This window comes from Arachis hypogaea, chromosome 16 (assembly GCF_003086295.3).
Source record: "Arachis hypogaea cultivar Tifrunner chromosome 16, arahy.Tifrunner.gnm2.J5K5, whole genome shotgun sequence".
In the NCBI taxonomy this organism is placed as follows: Eukaryota; Viridiplantae; Streptophyta; class Magnoliopsida; order Fabales; family Fabaceae; genus Arachis; species Arachis hypogaea.
Window position 1 is genome coordinate 106,268,410 of NC_092051.1, and position 16,769 is coordinate 106,285,178.

Here is a 16,769-nt window from a genome sequence, read left to right on the forward strand (position 1 = left end):
TTATTATAAATAGGACCTTTTACTATTGTATTAGACATCTTTGAACATCTTTTGATCATTTTTAGATCTCTAGACCTCCATGGGAGGCTGGCCACTCGGCCATGCTTACCCTCTATTCACTTATGTATTTTTTAACGGTAGAGTTTCTACACTCCATAGATTAAGGTGTGGAGCTCTGCTGTCCCTCAAAGATTAATGTAAAGTACTACTGTTTTCTATTCAATTCAACTTATTCTGCTTCTAAGATATTCATTCGCACTTCAACCTGAATGTGATGAACGTGACAATCATCATCATTCCCCATGAACGCGTGCCTGACAACCACTTCCGTTCTACCTTCGATTGAATGATTATCTCTTAGATCTCTTAATCAGAATCTTCGTGGTGTAAGCTAGATTGATGGCGGCATTCATGAGAATCCAGAAAGTCTAAACCTTGTCTGTGGTATTCCGAGTAGGATTCTGGGATTGAATGACTGTGACGAGCTTCAAACTCGCGAGTGCTGGGCGTAGTGACAGACGCAAAAGGAGGGTGAATCCTATTCCAGCATGATCGGGAACCTCAGATGATTAGCCGTGCTGTGACAGAGCATTTGGACCATTTTCACAAGAGGAGGGGATGTAACCATTGACAACGGTGATGCCCTTGCATAAAGCCAGCCATAGAAAGGAGTAAGATTGATTGGATGAAGACAGCAGGAAAGCAGAGGTTCAGAGGAATGAATGCATCTCTATACGGTTATCTGAAATTCTAACCAATGAATTACATAAGTATTTCTATCCCTATTTTATGTTTACTTCTTATTTAAGTTCGAAAACTCCATAACCTTTTGTATCCGCCTGACTGAGATTTACAAGGTGACCATAGCTTGCTTCATACCAACAATCTCCGTGGGATCGACCCTTACTCACGTAAGGTTTATTACTTGGACGACCCAGTGCACTTGCTGGTTAGTTGTATCGAAGTTGTGACAAATTATGAATTGAGATTAGAGCACCAAGTTTTTGGAGCCATTACTAGAGATCACAATTTCGTGCACCAGTGTGTTAAGTGATTTCAAAGATTACAGGGCAGGAATGGCTCAGAGGATGGAAAGGAAGCATGCAAAAGTAGAAGGAATACAAGAAGTTGGAGAAATTGCTAAGCTGTCCAGTCTGACCTCTTCGCACTCAAACGGCAATAACTTTAGCTACAGATCTCCAAATGATGCGGTTCTAGTTGCGTTGGAAAGCTAACGTCCGTGGCTTCCATTTGATATATAATATGTCATAGTTTCCCTGATGCTAGGCGACGCGGTCGCGTGATTTACGTGGATGCATCACAGTGACGAAAAACCAGCATGGCAGATTTCGCAACCAGCGATTTCTGGGCTATTTTTGACCCAGTTTTCGGCTCAGAAAGCACAGATTAGAGGCTATAAAGTGGAGGAATACATCCATTCATAAAGACAAGTATTCACATTCACAATTTTAGGAGTAGATGTAGTTTTTAGAGAGAGAGGTTCTCTCCTCTCTCTTAGGATTAGGATTTAGGATTTCTCTTAGTTTTAGGAGTGACTCTCAATCCCAGGTTCAAAGTTCTTCTACTTTTATTTATTCTATTATTTTATTTTAGTTTGTTAATGTTGGTTTATGAACTCCATGTTAGAATTGATTTCTTTATTTAATATAATTTGAGGTATTTCAGACTTATGATTGCTCTCTTTAATTTATTAATGTTCTTTGTTTATCCAAATTATTTTCATTCAAGTAGATTTTTTTCCCTTTTGGCTTTGGTTGAGTCATTGGAGACACTTGAGTTATCAAACTCATTGTTGATTGAAAATTGGATTTCTTCATTTCATTAATTCAAGTTCCAATAACTCTAGCATTTCCCAAGGAAAGACTAGGACTTGAGGATTCAAAATTAATTCATCCACTTAACTTACCTTCATAGTTAGAGGTTAACAAAGTGGGAGAAAAATCCAATTCTCATTACAATTGATAAGGATAACCAGGATAGGACTTCCAGTTTTCATACCTTGCCACGAGTCTAATTTATAGTTATTTATTTATTTTATTCTTCTTATCATTCAACATACTGCTTTCTTACTTTCAAAACCCCCAATTTACAAAACTCATAACCAATAATAAGAACATACCTCCCTGCAATTTCTTGAGAAGACGACCCGAGGTTTAAATACTCAGTTATCAATTTTAAAGGGGTTTGTTACTTGTGACAACCAAAACTTTTGCAAGAAAGGTTGATTGCTTGGTTTAGTAACTATACTTGCAACGAGAGTTTACTATAACCTCTAAACCATCAATCTTCAGTTCTTCAAGCTTCCGGTCAGAAAGTCAGTCTCAGCAAGTCTTGAGTGTTCTTCTCTAAGAATGTCAACCATAATATTAGAGCAGAGCTCAGCAGAGACCTTGTTATTCCCTAACCAACAACCTAGGAAAGTAACTCGGAGTACCCCTTATTCATGAAAAGTGCGAAAAGCAACACTTTTAGCCGATCATTGACAAGATACACGCCAAGCTGTCCAGTTGGAGTATGATGACCTTCTCATTAGTAGGAAGGATCACTCTTGTTCAATCCGTCCTCTCAATGATACAAAGTTATACTATGCAGACTATGAAGATGCCTAAGGAAGTTTGTAATCAAATTGACAAGATTTCTAGAGATTTTTTTGGAGGTCAGACGCAGGAGATAAAAAGATCCATCTTATCAATTGGGATTCTATTTGCAAGCCTAAAGAGTTGGGAGACCTAGGTTTGCATAAGGCTCAAGAAACAAACAACCTTTATCTCATGAAATTAGCGTGGGGTTTAGTCTATAATGACCAAGCACTTTGGGTAAAGGTTATGAATATTAAGTATGGCTGTGGTGATAGCCCTATCCCCAAGGTGGCTAAGAGATTAAACTACTCGAATGCATGGAGAGGGATTGTTAAAGTTTGGGACCACTTTCAACACAATCTTGTTTGACGAATTGGCGACAGTAAAAGCATTAAGATCTGGAAAAGTCACTGGATCCCTGGTATTGAAAATCTTAGTGAGTTATCGTTCAGTCAAATTAGCGATGATAGGGATAACAAAACCCTGGAGGCCTATGCTACGGATGATGGTTGCTGGGATTTGGAAAAATTATCTCAAGCCCTCCCAAATAAGGTTGTTGACATGATACGTACTTTGAAATCTCCAAACCACTCCCTAAGTCGAGACTCTATCAGTTGGCTACCGGAACCACATGGAAGCTTTTATATTAATTCAGCTTATAAGGCTTATTATGTGGAAGACACAAATCCTGATCAGATTAGATTATGCTGGAAAGTCAAAGTGCCTCAAAGACTAAAGACTTTTTATTGGTTATTAAGTCACAACGATCTATTAACTAATGCCAAGAGAAGGAACCGAGGACTTACTGATAATGGGTGCTACCACAGATGCCCAGATCAAGATGAGAGTCTGCTCCATATTCTGAGGGACTGTCCTTTTTCCCGAAGTATTTGGATTAGCATCTCAAACAGAGATCTACACGACTCGTTTTTTAGCCATTTTGGATAATCTGAATAAGGTCGCTCGCACTAACAGTGGGACTTCATGACCCACCTTCTTCCACACCACATGTAATGTCATATGGAGAAAGAGAAACGATTTAATTTTTCAACAGAAAAACATCCCATTCCAGCAAGTCATTCCTGAAATGAAAGGAGTAGCTAGAAATTATGATGAAGTTCTAGAACTTACTGAGATAAGTAGAATGACTCTGAGAATAACGACGTTAGTTTTGGTTGGGTGGAAACCTCTAGAAAATGGTTGGAGTAAAATTAATATTTATGGATCAGTCCCCCAAGCTTCTGGTTCAAGGGGCTTGCGGTGGAATTATCAGGGATTCTAATGGTCTGGTGTTAACTGGTTTCATGATGAACATTGGCAAGGTAACCATTACAGAAGCAGAATTATGGGCAATTTATTTGGGCCTTAAGATTGCAATTAATATGGGATTTAATAACATTAAGGTAGAATCTGACTCTATCTATGCGGTTAGGTTAATTCAGAGTAGTTCAACATCCCTCCATGGAAGCACGACCCTCATCCGTGCCATCAAAGAGCTTCAAGCCAAGCCAGGAGAGTTCAAAATTGATCATATTTTGAGAGAGGCCAATTTTAGTGCAGACGAGCTTGCTAAACACGCCCATAGCCTACTGGTGGGTCTTCATCAATTCGTTGCTCCATCTCCTTTCATTGCTCATACGCTGGATGCAGATAGAAGGAGCATTGAGTTTGCTAGAGTGATGAGTTAGGTTTTTTTTGTTCTTCTTGGGCCTTATGCCCTCCTTTCCCCATCAAAAATTTTTTTTTTATCTCACTTACGTAATATTTATTTCATGTTTTTTAAAGTGGAATAGTAATTTATTCTAATTTTTTAACACAAATATTTTCAAATTTTATTATAAGTAGATTTAAAAAAATGTCAAATACTTAAATTAATTTATTTAATTGACAAATTTACTCATAACATCCATAAGTTCATACATATAACATCCATAATTTTATATTAATAACATCCATAATGCATACCCATAACATTCATAATTTCATAACATGTTGTCCATAATTAATAAATTTTTACAATTAATATTATCAAATTTTAAATTATGTGTCTTATTGTGTTTTTTAAATTATTATCTCATATATGTACTAATAAGCCATAATTTTAATTAGGGTTAAGTATTGTTTTCGTCCCTAAGGTCTCGGGTGAAAATTAAATTCGTCCCGACCTTTTTTTGTTATTAAAATCATCCTCAATGTTACAAAACGTTATAAAATCATCCTTTTGTCCATAATTAACATTTTTTGGACAATTTTGCCCTTAAACAAAAAAAAATTCTCCCCATCCTCACCACTAATCTCCTGCATCATCAGTCATCACCGCTACCACACCACTCTTTAATCTGAACCCATTACAACTCCACCCCTTCATCCAAACAACACCAACAATGGTAACAGCAACTCAAATACCCTTCATCATCATCTTTCTCCTTTAACCTCCTCACTCTACTGTTTAACATTCTTTTGTCACATGGAATTAGACCATCAATAGCAGCACCAGCAGCCGGCAGCGCCCACGGGTGTGGAGAATATTCCGGCGACGTTGAGCCACAGCGGTAGGTTCATCCAATACAGCATATTTGGGAACATATTCGAAGTCACCGCCAAATACATACCCATTGAGCATTGAGTTCCAAAGTACTAAATCTCTAAGAGGCAATTCCTCAAACACCTCATGTGCATCCATCACCAACCCAAATTTCATATAAGTATTAACCAGAGCACTCCCCACAAGCACATCCAACTCGAATCCAAACTTAAAATAAAAATCCATGAATCTTCTTAACCTCCAAATCCTCCACACAGGCTCTGATCACACACGAGAATGTGTACTTATCTGAAGTGACACCCAGATGGCGCATTCGCTTGTAAACCAAGAAGCTATCCAGGGAAAGCCCATTCCCAACAAATCCAGCAATGACAGCATTGTAGGCGAAGACATTCTTATCAAGATCGGTGGAGTAGTTGAAGACCTTGAAGGCATTTCTCATAATGGTGCACTTCGAGTACTTTTTTTGTTGTTTTTCTGTTCGTTTTAGGTGGGATAGGTGGGGGTGGGGTGGTTTATTTTATTTTTAATATTTTTTATTTTTGTTTAAGGGTAAAATTGTCCAAAAATATTATTTCTTAACAAAAGGATGATTTTTTAACGTTTTGTAACGTTGAGGATGATTTTAATAACAAAAAAAGGTTGGGGACGAATTTGATTTTCACCCCAAATCTTAGGGACGAAAACAGTACTTAATCCTTTTAATTATTTTAATATTTTTTATTTAATATTCATATGTATGCTTATTTATTAATTTTAATATAATGAGTTAATAATTACTTTTAAAAATTTATTTCTCAATTTTTGTTTATATTTTATTTTTTACTTTTTATTTTCTAATAGTCTATATGTAAAATATGAATTGTATAGTAGAAGTTGTTAAAATTTTTTAATTTAATATCCATAATTTTATATATATAACATCTATAATTTTAAATATATAATATTTATAATTAATGAATTGACATTAATTTATTATTTATTATTTTATTTTGTAGGTTAAAACTAATAATTTTAGACGTTTTTAATAGATAGAGACTAATTAAATACAAGATGTTTTTATTTTTTATGAAATGTATGGAAGTGATTTGAGATTTTTTAAAAATTAAAATATCAAAATTTAAAATTTTTATTTTAAAAAAATTATAAAATTATAAATGTAATAATAATAAAAAATATAAAAAATCAGAATAATATGACAATTCTATTGTCATTAAATTACTACTTTTAAGAGGATCTAATCTAGCCGCCATTAAGCTTTCGCGGTCAATGGCATTATTTAAGATAATATGATAATTCTATTGTCATTAAATTACTAATTTTAAAAATTAATTTTGTAAATGCTACCGATGTCTAAGCTGTTATTAATGAATTTAATATTTTTTTAACTTCTATTTATAAATTTAAATTTTACTATAGGTATCAAGTGCTTTATTAGGATTTTCTAGTGCTCTGTTAGGATTTTTAACAGAGTCTTTGCTGCCGTCAAGGCTACACTATCAACGTTAATTAAATTTTAACACAAATCTCTGACTACTAGTTTGACAAAGATAATCTACGTAATCTGCATGGATGAGGTAAGGAGGGATGAAGATCGGACCGAGGAAGACAACCGAAAAGGAGGTAGGAATATGATTCTGCTGGAAGAGGCAGACATATCAGAAGGTATTAACACTTGCTCCAATAGTCTCTATGGCAGACTCTTTGCTTCCAAAACCTTCTCAGTTGGAACCATGGAGAATGCTTTAAAGGCTATATGGGGAAATCCGGAGGGATTTAGCGTGAGTGACAAAGGAGACAATTACTTCCAATTCTTTTTTAATAAAGAGGTGGATGTCTTGCGTGTTGAACGTGGTTCTCCATGGCTATTCAAGGATTACGTGCTCCATGTCAAGAGATGGAAGGAAGATCAGAACGGTGATGAATAGATTGTTTCCAATTTTCTAGTTTGGATTCAATTTTGGGGTTTGCCAGAATTGTTTAAAACCCTCGAAGTTGGACGTAAATTGGGAGAGAGGCTGGGCACAGTGTTGGAGGTAGGTAAATTTCAGATGAGAGGCAGAGAAACTAGGATTGTAAAGGCCAAGATCAATATTGAAGCTACCAAGAAAGTGAGAGATCAGTTAATTATTGCAGGACCTAATAAAAAGGAGGTAGAGGTGGCATTGCGCTATGAGAGACTTGGAAAGTTCTGTACCTACTGCGCAAAATTGGGGCACGAGGTAAAAAACTGCCATGATCTGCTGAAGGACACAGAGAGTGATAGGGTAAAAGAGGATGACATTGGTGAATGGGTTAAAGCTAGCCAAGTGGGAATAAGAATTAACTCTGAAAGAGAAAGAACATTCAACAACTCAGCCCAGAATCAGAATAAGGCTACTCAACGTAAGAAAAAATCGGTCTTAAACTGCTTATTGGAGGAATTTACAGGGATGTCAATGCAAGAGGAAGAACAAAGTTTGAAACCACAAAATGCTGGCAACAAGGTAGCACCTGAGTCACCTCAATCAGCCAACTCTAGAACAAAATGCATGGAGGTTATCATAGCTGGTCAGTCCAATATCAAGGAGGATGAAGGACAACCTATGCAATTCACTATTGGGCAATGTCTCACAACAGAGGAAGGCAAGAAGTGGAAAAAATTAGCAAGACAAGGTACTGGAGGGTTGGATACTAAAGCTGGATCCAAAAAAAGGTTGATGACTGGTATAGTTGAAGGATCTACAAAGAAAGCAAGAACAGAGGATGAAAATGCAGTTGAACAGGGGATGGAGGGTGCCAGCCTACAAATGGCACCCAAGGCGCCATGAGAACTATAGTTTGGAATTGTCGGGGTTTGGGGAGACCCCTGGCAATTCACACCCTAAAAGGGATATGTAAATCCCACTCCCCCGAGATTGTGTTCATAAGTGAAACAAAGAACCAATTTCGACAGGTGGAAGCAAAACTCCGGGCATGCAGCTATGAAAACTGGCATATTGTTAACCCGTCAGGAATGGCAGGAGGACTTGCACTAGCTTGGAAGGACAGCATCAATGTTCAAATTATAAACAGCGGGGAATTCTTTGTAGTAGCTGAAGTTAAGGAGTTCGGAAACAATGGGGTATGGACGTTCATTGGTGTCCATTTGAGTTGTTCGGAACAAATTCGAGCCTTACAGTTTGAGGAGCTTACAACAATGAGTCAACAACTGGAAGGAAAAGTGGTAATAGCGGGAGATTTTAATGCTATAATAAGTCAAGCGAAAAAGGAGGGTGGAGGCCAAAAATCAGCAACTACTATTGCAACATTCATTAATTTTATTGATAGCAACGAATTAGTGGATATTGGAATGGTGGGACGGCCTTTCACGTGGACATATCGAAGATAAAGAGAGGATTTGGTGAAGGAGAGGCTTGAACGCTATTTAGTAGGGATGAGATGGAAGCTGAAGTTTCCAAATGCAGTGGTGCACAGGCTCACAGAATCAGGCTTGGATTATGCTCCTATCTTGATGGAAACTGAACCTCAATCCTGGCATAGTAAAAGGCGTTTTAAATACCAGGAACGTTGGTGTGGAAAAGATGATGTCAAAAGAATTGTCAGCGAAGTGTGGAAAATGGAAGTAGTAGGCTCAGCTATGTTCTCCTTGGCCCAAAAGTTGAAAGAATATAGACATAGATTTGTTCAATGGCAGATAACTCACAAAGCAAACTCTCGAAAAGAAATTGAGGACCTTCAAGCTAGCCTAGAGGAGCTGTGGGTGGCTGGAATCAATGGGGGAGAGGAGATTACCAGATTAGAAGAGAAGTTGGAGCTAGCATATATGAAAGAAGAAAGTTATTGGAGAGAAAAATCTAGAGTTAAATGATTAAAAGAAGGAGATCAGAACACAGATTCTTTCACCAGAAATGTCAATCAAGGGTGCGAAGGAACATAATTTGGAGATTAGTTGGGAGGAACAATGAGATTGTATCGAAACCGGAGGATATTGCAAAGGTAGCTGAAGACTACTTCTGCGATATTTTTACTTCTTCTTGTTCGGTTGATCCGAATCCATATTTGGAGGATTTGGAGCCTAAGGTTACAGCTTCCATGAACCGTAGGCTCCAAAGGCCGGTAACTATGGATGAGGTCAAAAGAGCTACGTTCAGTGTTCATGCTCAGAGTGCTCCTGGCGATGACGGGTTTACAGCTAAGTTTTTTCACTTTTTCTGGGATATAGTTAGAGGTGACATTTTTAAGGCAGTGCGAAGTTTCTTTCACAGTGGCAGAATTCTAAAAAGCTTCAACCATACTCAAATTTGTTTGATTCCAAAGGTGCCAGATGCCAGTGACATGACTCAGGTACGACTGATTAGTTTGTCCTCAGTTATGTATAAAATTATTTCTAAAGTTATAGTGCATCAACTACAAGGTATTATAAATAAAATCATAAGCCCAAATCAAAGTACTTTTCTCAAAGGTAGACTCATTTCAGATAATATTCTAATTGCCCACGAATGTATGCACTTTTTGAAAAATAAGAGAAGTGGAGCAGATCATGAGATGGCTATTAAACTAGATATGAGCAAGGCTTATGATAGGGTTGAATGGCACTTCTTATGGTACATCATGGAAAAGCTGGGCTTTGATGCTAAATAGATTAACTGGACTAAGGAATTGGTAATGACTGTTTCTTACTCTGTTGTTATGGAAGGGCAACCTTTTGGCTACTTTAGGCCAAATAGGGGCATCCGACAGGGTGACCCCCTATCTCCATATCTATTTCTTTTTTGTGCGAAAGGGCTTTCCTTCCTGCTACACAAGGTAGAGCAAAACAGATTAAGTCAAGGAGTTCAAGTTAATCGGAGATGCTAAACAGTTAATCACCTTTTGTTTGCTGATGATTCAATCCTTTTTTGCAAGGGCTCACCTAATACAAGCCAAAGCATTTTGGAATTGCTAGAGATCTACGAGGGCTTCAGTGGGCAAAAAGTCAATTTGAACAAGTCGGCCATCTTTTTTAGTCATAACACACCTCAGAACACAAGACTAGCAATTGCACAGACACTAAATATTGAACATATCGGAGCCCAAGACAAATACTTGGGGCTACCCTCCATAGTTCAAAAATCAAAGAAAGCAATGACGAACTAATTTTCGTTAGTAAAGAATTTCACAAAAGTAATCACGTCGTAAGTATAGTTTCTAAACCAACAAAGAATCCTTTCGTACAAAAACTTGTTTGTCACTAAAGCAAACCCAATAAAATAATAACCGAAGTATTCAAACCTCGGGTCTTCTCTCAAGGAATTGCAAGGAAGTATGATTTATTATTGGTTATGAAAAAGTATATTTTTGGGTTTTTAAAAGGTTGAATAAGGAATGTAAAATTGCAAAAAAGTAAATTGATAATTAAGTAAAGCTCTTGGCAATGTATGAAAACTGGACGTCCTATCCTAGTTATCCTTATCAATTGTGATGAGAATTGTTCCTTGCTCCCACTTAGTTAACCCTTACTAAATAAAGGAAAGTCAAGTGGACTAATCAATTTGATTCCTCAAGTCCTAGTCAACTCCTAAGGAAAGACTAGCTTTAGATGGATCCAAATCAACCAGCAAATTACAATTATCAGTCAACAAGGAGTTTGATAACTCAAGCATCTCCAATTACTCAACCAAAGCTAAGAATGTAAAAAGCTAAATTAAAATCATAAATATGAAATACTTCAAATTGCATTAAATAAAGAAATCAAATCTAACATGGAGTTCATAAACCAAATTGGAAAAATAAATAAACTAGAATGCTAAGAGAATTAAAAGTAGAAGAGAAACTGAATTAGAGGAACATTGAACCTGGAATTGAGAAGAAGTAAACCTAAAACTAAGAGAAATCCTAAAACCTAGAGAGGAGAGAGCCTCTCTCCCTAGAAACTACATCTAAAACCTAAATTTGTGAATAATGAGAAGTGTATGATTGAATGAATGATTCCGCCACTCTGAAGTCTTTAATCTGTGTTTTTTGGGCCGAAAACTGGGTCAAAAGGAGCCCAGAAATTGTCCCCAGCATTTTCTGATATGTCCAGCACGTGGCTCTATCACACGTACGCGTGGATTGAACGTTCGCCAGGTCACATGTACGTGTGATCCACGCGTGTGCGTCGCCTAACAGCATGGCAACTATGGCAAATTATATATCATTTCGAAGCCCCAGATGTTAGCTTTTCAACACAACTAAAACCGCCTTATTTGGACCTCTGTAGCTCAAGTTATGGTAAGTTAAGTACGAAGAGGTCAGGCTGGACAACTTAGCAATTCCTTCAACTTGTTGTATTCCTTCCACTTTTGCATGCTTCCTTTCCATCCTCTAAGCCATTCCTGCCCTATAAACCCTGAAATCACTTAACACACATAACAAGGCATCGAATGGTAATACGAGAGGATTAATAATTAGCAATTTAAGGCCAAAGAAGCATGTTTTCAATCATAGCACAAAGTTAGGAAGGAAAATATAAAACATGTAAATTCTATGAATAAGTGTGAAAATAGTGGATAAAATCTACTCAATTAAGCACAAGATGTACCACGAAATAGTGGTGCATCAAATATCCCCACACTTAAACATTAGCATATCCTCATGCTAAGCTTAAGAGAACTAAAAGAGTGAATTGGAATGGTAGAAAGTATGAAATACAACCTATCTATATGAATGCAACTAAATGAAAAATGCTTTTACCTACTTGGTTAAAAGTAAACAAATTCTCCAAGACAAACATAAATTGGATTCTACTAATTCAAATCACAAAATAAAGTACAAGCAAACTTGTAAGAAGATAGCTCATGAAAGCAGGGAACATAGAATCAAGCATTGAACCATCACAGGAAGTGTATATGCACTCTAATCGCTCAAGTGTCTAGGGTTAATTCACTCTAATCTTCTCTAGTCATGCTTTCTAAAACCTTGTTCTTCATCTAACCAATCAACAAAAATTTAGTATACTAATGCAAACATCATGAGGTCTTTTCAAGTTGTAATGGGGTCAAGATAAGGGTGAGGATATATGTATGGCCAAGTGAGCTATAATATGAATCTTTGACTAACCTAAGCTCTCACTTAACAAACACACATACTCTATGTAACTCTAAAATCATGCATAGCTACCCATAATTCCCACTTTTGCATCACATACTCATGTACCAAATATTTCTTTAATTTTATCACATATGCATTGATTATTAAACTTAGAATTAGGGTAATTTTGTCCCCTTATTTATTTATTTGAATATTTTTTATTGATTTTTTTTGAAAATATAAAAGTAAACATAACATATCAATGCACATGGATTTTTAATTTTTTTCTGGTCTTACATGAGTAGGTACCCAAATTCCCAATATGTTTTTCAGTAAAATTCAACACTTTTCTATCAACCCAAGCTCCCACGGTTCCCCACACTTAATTAATACACAATCTCTATCTTAAGCTAACCAAAGATCCAATTCAGGTAATTAATTATTTTTCCACTTAAGGCTAGTGATGTGGTAAAATATAGAACAAATGGGGATTAAAAGGCTCAAGGTGGCTAACAAAGGTGATTGAAAGGGTAGGCTATTTGGGATAAGTGAGGTAATAACAAATGATAGCCTCAATCATGTGCAAGCATGTAAATACACTAAACAATGGACATATAGAATAGAACAAAATATAGATTACAATTATAGAAAAGAAAACACATAAGAATAAAATATTATGGTTAAATAATGTAACCATGTAATTAAGCTCAAATCTCATAGGTTGTGTGTTCTTAGCTGTGAATTATGTTCCAAATTACAATCTTCAAACAAGTTTAACACAAAATTTTCAATTTAAATTAGTGAAATGCTATAAAAAGGTCTTGAAAAAGAAAATATTACTTCAACCAAGTAGTGGTGGAAGAACATGCACAAAATCAAACAAACATGCAATCAAATATGCAAATGCAGCAACTAATTTAATAAGAAAAATTAAATATTGGTGTTGAAATAGGAAATTACTAACCCACAGAAGTCGGTATCGACCTCCCCACACTTAAAGATTGCACCGTCCTCGGTGCATGCTAAGGTGTGTAAGTGGACGAGTGCCTCCAACTGATGCCTTTCTCTAAAGATTGTGCAGATGGACTTGTCTGTCACCCCATGTAAAAGTTTTCTGTTTCCCTTCCTCGGTGGCCATCCTGAAAGAAGAGAAAAAAGAAGAAAAGTAACCCAAAAATAAAGATAAGAAAACAAATAAAGTATGGGTGGGTTAATGCCAAATAACGAGGGTCTCAATTACATGGTAGCTACAACATGCAAGTGAAAAAACAGTAGAAGCAAATGGCATATCAATTAAATTCATGTCAATGCAAAAAGAGTACAACTATCATAAAAGATTAGCATTGACTTAAATAATATTACCCAATTGGAATAGAACAAGTCATGAAGTACCAAGATAATGCAAGAAAAGATGCAACAATTGAATAAGAAAATTTAACATCAATGGAAAAATAATAAATTTAGAAAAAAAAATAAAAATATGCACAAAATTAAAACGCAATTAATGAAAGTATGCAAATAAACTACATAAAATAAAATAAAAGGGAAGAAGGATGAGAAGTTAACTAAAGGAAGAAGAAGTAAGTAAGAAAGGAGGAAGAAAGGAGGGGAAAAGATGGAAGAAAAGGGAAGGAAATTAAAAACGGGAAGCGACGCGCGCGCGCAGGGAACGCGTGTGGGTGGTCTGAAAGCAAAAGGATGCGCACGCGTCAGGGACGTGTACGCTTGGGTCAGTTTGTGCCTCCAGCACAGTTCCAGCGTGAAGGTAGCGCAACTCTCGGGTTAGCACGCTTATTACGCCGATTTTCCTATCCACGCGTGCACGTGCTTGACGCGTACGCGTGGATTTCCCATGTGGCAGGTGACGCGCACGCGTCCTAGACGCGTACGCGTGGGTCGAAGTGTGCGTAGAGCTCACCAGCCGCACGATTCCATCATAACTTTCTGTTCGTTGGATGGAGACGCCGATTTGAAATCGACGCGCACACGTGTCCTACGCGCACGCGTGGTGTGGTTTTTTTTTATGCAGTATGCAAAATGCAGAATGCAGATGCTGGCATTATGAATGAACACTAAGAAGAATAGAATAAAATAAAATTAAGAATAAAACAAAACAAAATAAAACTAAGACTGAAAAAGAACGATCATACTATGGTGGGTTGTCTCCCACCTAGCACTATTAGTTAAAGTTCTTAAGTTGGACATTTAGTGAGCTCCCTGTCATGGTGGCTTATGCTTGAACTCATCCAGGAATTTCCACCAGTGTTTGTAATTTCAATAGCCTCCGGGGTCCCAAAATAGTTGTATAAAGCCTTCAAGCAAGTTAAAGCAAGTGGCAAGGCCCCAAGAGTGTTGATTGCTAGACTGAATTCTGCAGTCCCAAACCTTGCTTTTGCACCCGCCTTCTTGTTGATCATCATTGTTCCAACCGGGTGGCAAGAAATTTGAATTCTCACTGAAGCATCCAAACAACTTTCTAGACCCATTCAATCGAGCTCTACACCAATCCCTGCACTTCAACTTTGAATATGCAACCGTATTGAACCTTGCATGACAACTCTTACCACTAACCATCCCCCTCTTACTCTTATAGCCACAAAGAGCTCTAAGTTGCCCATCCGTCTCAAGCAAAGCATATTCAAGTAGGCTAATTAAGTTTAGAGATGAAAGATTTACCCACTTGATTGAAGGAATGTATGGTGATGGCTTTGGGGGAGAGGTCTCCAACAATTTTGGCAAGGTGATTTTCAGCTCCAATCCCTTGAGCCTTTCCTTGACAACTTCCACGTCTTTGCAAGCTTCTTCAATTTCAACCTCTTCCTCTTGGTAGCTTTCTTCCAATTCAATCTCTTCTTCATTACTTACCAAGGGCATGGGAGGTTGTGCTTCTTCTTCTTTAATCTCTATCTCTTGATCAACCTTTGCAAAGTCTTCAACCATGATATGCCTCGGAGGTTGTACACCCTCCTCAACATCAACATCAAACACCTTGGAAGGAGACTCTATGACTGGACTTTCTCATGGAGGTTCTGCATCTCTCAAGTCTTCAACCACTTCCTTTTCTTCTATAATTGCTGCTTTGTCCAGTTGTTTTAGTATAAAATTGTACTCTTCCTTGATGATTTCCTTTCCATGACAACTCTCCTCAAGGGTCTCTACTACCTTCACCTTCAGGGCCTCCTCTAACTTCTTATGAAGTATGAGATCCATTTCGTCCCTAAGACGATCCCTTCTCTCATATTCCGGGTCAGTAGCATCATTGGGATCATGTTGCTCTTGGATTGATGGATGTGGGTGCTCTTCCATGGAGGGCGGTGATGGGATGGAGAGATCATTATGTGGTTGAAAATGAGGTACACTAGAGCTTGAGGGTTGATTGTTGGAAGTATTCAATTATCCAATCTGTAAGGCGAGAGCTTGTAAAGCAGAGGTCAGATCGTTTAAGGTAGAGTTAAGTGTGTTCTCCATGGTCTTTTGTCCTTGTGCAAGAGATTGAAGTATCTCGTCATAGGAAGATGAAGGGGGCAATTGTTTTGGAATTGGGGTGGTTCTATGTATGGTTCATATGGTGGTTGGTAGGGTGGAGAAGGATTATGGTCATATAGGGGTGTTTGGTGGTAAGGGGCTTGTGAGTATAGTGGTTCAAAATTATGGTGAGGAGGTGGTTCATAAGCATATGGTGGGGCTTGTTGGTAACTACAAGGGGGTCCACCATATTCATCATCTTGGTACGCACCCTGGAATGGCTCTTGACCATAGTAATTTGGTGGAGGTTGGTTGTCACGAAGAGGTCCACCATAACTATTGTCTTAGTATGCATCATAGAATGGTTGTTGGTTATAGCCATTGGAGGGGGTTGTTGTCGAGAGAGTTGATCAAATCCTTGTGGCTCCTCCCATCTTTGATTGTTCTAACCTTGATGCATGTTCTCATTATAGCGTCCATTCCCTGCAACATAATTTGAACTAAACTCATAGCGAAAGGGGTGAGAATTCATAGTAGCAAGTAAAAACAAAAACTAATAAAAATTTAATGAAAATAAACTCCTAAAACTAGAAATACTAACAAAGAAACGAAAAAGCAAATATTTACAATAACCAATAATAAGGCACACATTTGCAATTTCCCGGCAACGGCGCCATTTTGACGAACTGATTATCGTTAGTAAAGAATTTCACAAAAGTAATCACGTCGTAAGTATAGTTTCTAAACCAACAAAGAATCCTTTCGTACAAAAACTTGTTTGTCACTAAAGCAAACCCAATAAAATAATAACCGAAGTATTCAAACCTCGGGTTGTCTCTCAAGAAATTGCAGGGAAGTATGATTTATTATTGGTTATGGAAAAGTATATTTTTGGGTTTTTGAAAGGTTGAACAAGGAATGTAAAATTGCAAGAAAGTAAATTGATAATTAAGAAAAGCTCTTGGCAAGGTATGAAAACTGGACGTCCTATCCTAGTTATCCTTATCAACTGTGATGAGAATTGTTCCTTGCTCCCATTTAGTTAACCCTTACTAAATAAAGGAAAGTCAAGTAGACTAATCAATTTGATTCCTCAAGTCCTAGTCAACTCCTAAGGAAAGACTAGC

General features: G+C 37.3%; 1 protein-coding gene across 1 annotated transcript; it reads left to right on the forward strand.

Annotated features, from left to right (window-relative positions):
- The first annotated feature begins 7,951 nt into the window (after positions 1-7,951).
- Positions 7,952-8,515, forward strand: LOC140180173 (uncharacterized). Its single transcript, XM_072220599.1, has one exon. The coding sequence runs from the start codon at positions 7,952-7,954 to the stop codon at positions 8,513-8,515; it is 564 nt and encodes a 187-aa protein (XP_072076700.1).
- The last annotated feature ends 8,254 nt before the right edge of the window (positions 8,516-16,769 follow it).